Here is a 6,941-nt window from a genome sequence, read left to right on the forward strand (position 1 = left end):
GCTCGCTGCTGCTCTCCCTTCCACCCTTACACCGTCGCCCACCCTCCACCCGGTTCAACGCTCTACCGCAACCCTGGGAAAACCCTGGAAAATCCAGCGGCGTGCACCTAACTTCACCGTGCCGTATATGTGTGTGTGTGTGCGTGTATGTATGCATGCATATATGCTGCACGTGCGTGTGCCGGTGACACACGCAAGCAGAGGTTGCGTGTAGCTACCGGGTGTCCCGGAATCATGATCGCTTTCTTTCCTCAAAGGATTTATTAACTGCTCCTAATGGGGAGCAGAGAAATTTTTTTCTACGAACACATAAATAATACGACTTGCATTTTTTTCTTTTCAATTAAAATTAAGGGAATCCTGAAGTAGGACATACGAAACTCGAAGAAAAGTAATACCTTTTCAAACGTTTGAGGGGAAAAGAATCCATTCCGACTTGATAGCAGAGTTTTTAGGTAAAAAAGAAAGGACTTTTGGAACACCCCATAGGCGATGTTGCGTACGAGCGCGTATACAGGCGCCGCGGGAGGTATGCGTACGTAATGGGCATCGGCCAGGCCGTTAGCGCGAAAATTGTTTATTTAAAGCCCGAGCGGATGCACGCGCGCACGGGGATGGTCGCGCGTGCGCCGCGCGTGCACGCATTGGAAATTGCATATGTAAGAACGGTGAACGTGAACGCACGTGAATGCACCGTGCGCCGATTCATTCCCAGTATCATCGAGATCTCTAAAGAGAAGGAAATGGAGAAAATTTGCAAGAAACTCGAAACAATGGAGAAAATATGTATAGGAAAAGGTCAAGAAAATCGCGGGTGTAACTTGTAGAATTTCTCGCTACAGCGGATCAGGATGAGAAAAGAATCAATCGACAGACGACATCTAATTACAGTTTAAAGAAGTATTGTTCTGTTATTAACCTGTGAAAGGATAATAAAGTTAATGCGTATGTTCAGGAGAGTTCAGTTCTCTCTGATCATTCGGATTATAAAGATTATATTACAGTCCTAACTATGAATGTGCGTCGTAACTACCGCCTAACGTAATACTTTCTCGGACGGTGCTTTTTCCGATTGATTCGCACAAATAAAGTAACAACCTATCCTAGTTACCATGCTCGTGATTAACAATGTGCGTTAATAGTACCGCACCTGCGTTTACTTATGTACGCGTTTCCCGATATATCTTATATTGTCATTACGTCGGTACGGGCAAATATTTGATCGCGATACACTCGGACGAAAGCAAACGCCTCCAGCTATTATGGCAGTGTAATAATCGGGCGCGTAAACCTGCAGGTAGCCGTGCGTTTATATTATATATTACGCTACATTACATTAAGCATGTTGTATGCGTACAACGCGCCCACCGCTGATAAGCGCACGGACTCGTGCAGGTTCACGTAAATCGCGAGGGCCCCGCCAGCGATACGTCGTGCATGGGGGCGCATTAATACGCACGTGCTTGCCGTGCGTGCGCTTTGGCAGTTGCATCGAAGATAGCTCTCTCCCTCTGTTCGTTGTCGGTGATCAAACTGCGCGCGAATCCAAGAAAAGCAGGGAATTCATCTGTATCTTCGATCAGGCATCGTTACAGTCCTTTCGTTAGTTAAACGAATCAAAATTATTACTCGGTTGAATATCAGAGGAATAGTCGTAACCAAATCCCTTGAGTTAAATAACATTTTGGTTACTTTTTACTTTCAAAATGTAAATAATTTCTGTAATTACTTTCAAGGTAAACAACGTCGATATTAACGTATGCACTTGGTAAATAATAGACTAAATTTGAGTCAAATTTAATATACTTTCTTGAGTTTAATTGTTTTACCCCACTGTTTTAGTTAAATTAAATTAATATATGACATATTGAGTAGTGCCGACCTATAGAAATGATCAAAATTAACTCAAATTCGGTAGAATTTGACATTATGAATTTAACGATGTAAAGTCTTACCCGTTGGATCCTGATATGTATAGGTATTAGACAGCTTTTCTTATCGATATAAATATCTCTTTTCAACTTTTTGAACTTTTCGTAAATACGTTTCTTTAGCAGATTAGTATTCTTCTGTTTTTAATAGAAAAATTGGCACGTCACGCGGGGACCGCGACACAAAGGACCCAATTATTTCGGCATACTTCTCTCGGGAGTGAGTTTTTTTTTTGTACGAAATTGATGAAGATTTTTATGTCCGCGTTGTGCCGCATATAAATCATATTAAAATGTATTAATCGACGTTGCGAGCAAGGCAAAAATAAACATGTAGCGTATGTACATGGGGTATGTGCCGTATTAAAACTGTAGGTTTTATACATCCGCGCTGTGGGTGATTTATGCGCGTTTGCAACGGCTCTCTCGTTGTGTGCTCATCGATGCAGGCTTCGCGATTTCAGATCCCGGGTTCTCCGGTGCAGAAAAAAAGCGCGAGATGAGGGCTCGGGTCATGGGTCGCCGCTAGGCTCTCCACGAGCTTTTCCCGGATCCGCGAATTTGACCATTCGTAATGTTCGTTTCAGTTCATTTACGAATCCCAGTTTACATTTATCGCAAAATCCTGATTACGCAATAATCAACGCAAAAAAGTTAGCTCTATTAACTTAGCGTTTATGTTTCGCGTTTTTACTCCCTTTACGCGATGAATCGTCCAATTTTTTTTTTCCTTTTTTTTCGGAACGATGGCCCTGAACGATAATCGCTCCCGGCATTCACCTCCTGTCTCCCATTTTTCTCGCCGACTCTGATTTTCTCGTTGACTTGATAATTACTCTCCTCGAAGCGCGTCTAAGACGAGGCGCGCGCAAAGCGCACTCGATTTTCCCGGGGCGGGTATAACATTATGCAATTTTATGCGGAAACTTCGAGAGACGCAAAGGCGAGGCTCGCTTGCAAGACTATGGTAATGGTGTGGGTTCGTTAGCGCCACGATTGTCGGACACATTGGTGCTCGTTTATACGGATGTTCGGAATTCGAATTGCGAATTCATGTCCTGGTAGAAGTACCTGTCAGAGGCTACAAGACTCTTCCTTTGCTCGCGCTTTCCATTTGTTATTATTATGACTTTACAGCTTAACGCTCTCGTCACGAAACACCTTTCATTACTATTTTTATAGTTATGATCGCATCACTCGAATGCTTTCCTTTAAGGTGCGAAGTAAATTAGATTAATTTATCGTAATAAAATTAGTTTTTTTTTTGTTTGTTAAAATATACGATGAAATATACGATAAAAGTGTACGATAGAATCACTCACAGAAGTGATTTCCAGGTCCAGCATAGTGATGTCCTTTATAAGCTGCGAACAGTCCGGGATTGATACCAATCTGTAAAGTAAGACAAATATGCCTCGTTAGAATATTTGAAATATTTCTAGACATCATTTTATAACACTAATAATAAAGTCTGAACTGAAATCGCGAATATATGATTGCATACGCGTTCGCGCTAGCTGCAGACAGGATTGTTTTATATTGTTATTTTAATTAGCCACGTTGATAATACAAAAACAAACGGATGTTCTTAAGTCTCTCGCGTCGACGTCGCTGTATTTGTTCCGCTTTGAAAACTCCTCGGATCCTCCCTCCTCTTCCCCTCGTCAAGAAATTATTTATTACTCATACTTATTTTCATGTTTCGAAACGGTGAAATTACTGTCTCTTCATATCTTCGACTTTTCGCCGAGTTTTTCCAAACGAGGAAAAACGCCGAGGAAAGGCGAGTCGCTCGCGTCACGCGTTGTTGTCGACGTAATTAATTTCGCTTTCTACCTATTGTCAAAGCTAAGTTCGAGACTTTGGAGAAAAACGTTCACTCCACCAATGTTTCTCTCGTTTAACACGTGGGATGTTATAACAAAATGCACGCGTAAACAGGAATGAAACTCGATTGTAAATCTGTATACTGTTAATTAAAGTAGACTGTGGCATGATTGATTATGTATATAAATGCAATATGATGAAAACTAATGGCAAATTATGTTGATGATTCGAATTTAATAAAAGCATACGATGAATAAAACTTTATCGAATCTGTACGCGTGTCTTTGAAAAATAATATATTTTTAACGGTAGAAAATGTGCCGTCCAATCGTGATTATAAATAAAAAAGAAAAAATATATAATAAAATCAAGCATATATTATGGAAATATGGTTTGAATGTGCTACATGCATAATGTTTAATTTAGCTCCCAAAGCTTCCAAAAAAGCACATTCAACGAGAAATTGCGTGCGCCCATATTATACGCGACAAAATTAATTTCGCCATTACGAAGGCAATACCTACTTCAATGGAGCATTTTTAATCTGCAAAATACAAAATTCCAAGCTGCTCATCTTTCGTCTCGCTTGCTTCAGCAATTCTTCTATTCGGTTGTGAAAGAGAGAGAGATATATTTATTAAACACAATTAAAAACTACTGTATTATTAATATGTTTTATTCGTCGATGAATAGGAACGGGACAAATATATTTGCATCTCTGAGCAATTCTACTGTAAGATCTCATCTATCGTCACCTACTTTCAATACTCTTTCCAATTTTACTCGATTTCCTATGAATATAACCGCGTCAGCAGATTGCATTGGAACAATGAATTCTTTTTCAAAATGAAAAATGGGATAATTGAAACCTTTGAACATGTGGAACAAAGCGATGATTCTCTGATGTTGAAATTAACAAATCTTTTTCAATGATTTTCCGAGCATTGAACGAATACTTATCTCTTTTCAATGATTTTATAATAATTTTAATATCGCCATTAAAAAAAAAAAAAATGGATGCGTAATGTAATAATTCCAATTTGCTCGACATTATTAAATAATATTAGCGGTTATTTTAATTCATCTACGCTTAGTTAATTTCCTACGTTTTCTCTAGTAAAAGGGCTTTCCCGTTTCGTGCCGTTTTTCGCGTAAACTGAATTAATTAATTAAACTTAATCTCGCGCGCGCGCGCGCGCGCACGGCGATACACGCTGCACTTCCGTACGTATTCCAGTGTCTCTAAATTGAGGAAGAGAAAGAGGAAGAGGAGGGATCGATTTTTCTTTCCCCGTTTCGCGTACGACTTCACGTGCGCGCTTCTTACTCGCGATTATGCAACGGCGCGGCGGGAGGGAGGAGGCGGAGGAGGAGGCGCAGGTGCGGCGTTGGTACCTGTTGCACAACCGCATTATCTTCGCTCCTCGCTCCGCCGGTTAGGTAATTAATAACGACAAAGTCCAAGGATACGTGATGTGCGCGGCCGCGCGAGCACCATTAGGCGCGCATCTCGCGCGCTATTAAACCTTCCTCCTTCCTCTTCTCCTCTTCTCCATCTCTCCCTCTCTCTCTCTCTCTCTCTCTCTCTCTCTCTCTCTCTCTCTCTTTTTCTCGACTTGCAACTGACCTTTTCGCAAGTGCAAGGTGCGCGCGAGAGGACTGTACCGCCGCCGGGGAATCTCGTGTCGTAACTTATCGACGTTTATCTCGCGCCTAACCACGACGACGCGACGTTCGCCATCGTCGTCGGTAAATAGAGATTAACATTCACCACGCAACGGAACGGGCCGTATACTCCTCGGGATAATTGCATGACAAAGTGCACGTCCGCCGAGCTCACGTGTGCGTGCATGCGTGTGTGTGTGTGTGTGCGCGCGCGCGCGCGTGCGTTCCATTAAGAATCGCGACGCGTCCGCGAGGCACGGGATAGGATCGGCGGCTGATTAGTTTGAATTCTTCTGTTCTCGCCTCTGTTTAACGCTGCATTCAAGCCCTCGAGGATGTTATTATATGAATCGTACCTTGTGAAACATTGCGCTTTGTTAAGGTAATTAAAACGGACGCGATGCATATCGAAGGAATTCCTGTATTCTAATTTTAGCGATTTGGAAATCGATAATCTGACTCTCCTACGTGTGTCGTTAATATCAAAAAAGCTATGGTAACCCAATCCCTTGAGTTAAATAACATTTTGTTATTTTTAACCTCCATGCGTGTGTCAAAATGTAAATCAATCCATTTCTGTGGTTAGTTTCAAAGTAAATAACGTTCATATTAACGATTGCACTTAGTAAACAATAAACTAAATTCGGGTCAAATTTAATACATTTTCTTGAGTTTAATTGTTTAACTTCATTGTTCTAGTTAAATTAACGACATATTAAATAGCAGCAATGAGCTATAGAAATAATTATAAATAACTCCAATTGGTGGTTATAATTTAATATTACGAACGGTATGTGTTTAACAGTATATACACTCCTGAAAAATAATTAATAAAAAAAGGGGCATTTTAATGTAAAGCATAGACATGATTTACACAGTTGGCCCTTGCTTATTTTTTACAATAGTTGTTCTCCATATGAAGTACACCTCTTTAAAGCACGCGTGGAGTGCGTAACACATGCTTCACGCGCCTCTTGAGGAATCCTCGCGTATCTCTGCGATTCGGGTAATGCATTTCTCGATCGCACCTTCGATTCCGATGAGAGGGAGGAAGAGTGAGTGAGAGAGAGAGAGAGAGAGAGAGAGAGAGAGAGAGAAAGAGAGGAAGCCACGGAACGACGTATATCGCGCCGTCAAAATCGCGTTATATTAGTCGCGTACGAGCGAGTCCTCCTCCTGCTGTACAACCGAAACCCCTCCGTGCGTATAACGTGCGTGTATGTTTGCGTGTGTCTCCATCCCCATTCCCCGCAGCTCGCCGTCGACATAAAGTACGTATCGCATTAGCGCGTTAACGCCAATGCGTTAGCCGCTCGGCCGGCGCCGAATGGCGGCCGGGATAAACGAGGATAAAATGACGGGCGGGGGTGGCCACGAGGTGGTGGTTGGACGTGAGGAAGGGTGTGGAATTGTCACCGATTGAAAACAACGCGCGTCGCTCACGTAGGAACGGAACGCAGAGAGCGGAAGAGAGACGGATAGAATTGAGAGGAGAGAGAGGAGGAGGGGAGCGGGCGG

At 42.1% G+C, this 6,941-nt stretch overlaps 2 protein-coding genes across 3 annotated transcripts in view; one reads left to right on the forward strand and one right to left on the reverse strand.

Moving 5' to 3' along the window:
- The window catches only part of Tdg (Thymine DNA glycosylase), a 115,421-nt gene that overhangs the window by 24,351 nt on the left and 84,129 nt on the right, over positions 1-6,941 (reverse strand). The window contains exon 6 of the mRNA XM_018513575.1: positions 3,254-3,323. Within this exon, the coding sequence (XP_018369077.1) occupies positions 3,254-3,323 (70 nt within the window). The remainder of the gene's footprint in view (positions 1-3,253; positions 3,324-6,941) is intronic.
- Positions 1-6,941, forward strand: part of Dnmt3 (DNA methyltransferase 3) — a 133,091-nt gene that overhangs the window by 19,320 nt on the left and 106,830 nt on the right. The gene's annotated exons all lie outside the window — the stretch shown is intronic.

Source organism: Trachymyrmex cornetzi, unplaced genomic scaffold (genome assembly GCF_001594075.2).
Source record: "Trachymyrmex cornetzi isolate Tcor2-1 unplaced genomic scaffold, Tcor1.1 scaffold47, whole genome shotgun sequence".
NCBI classification, from domain to species: Eukaryota; Metazoa; Arthropoda; class Insecta; order Hymenoptera; family Formicidae; genus Trachymyrmex; species Trachymyrmex cornetzi.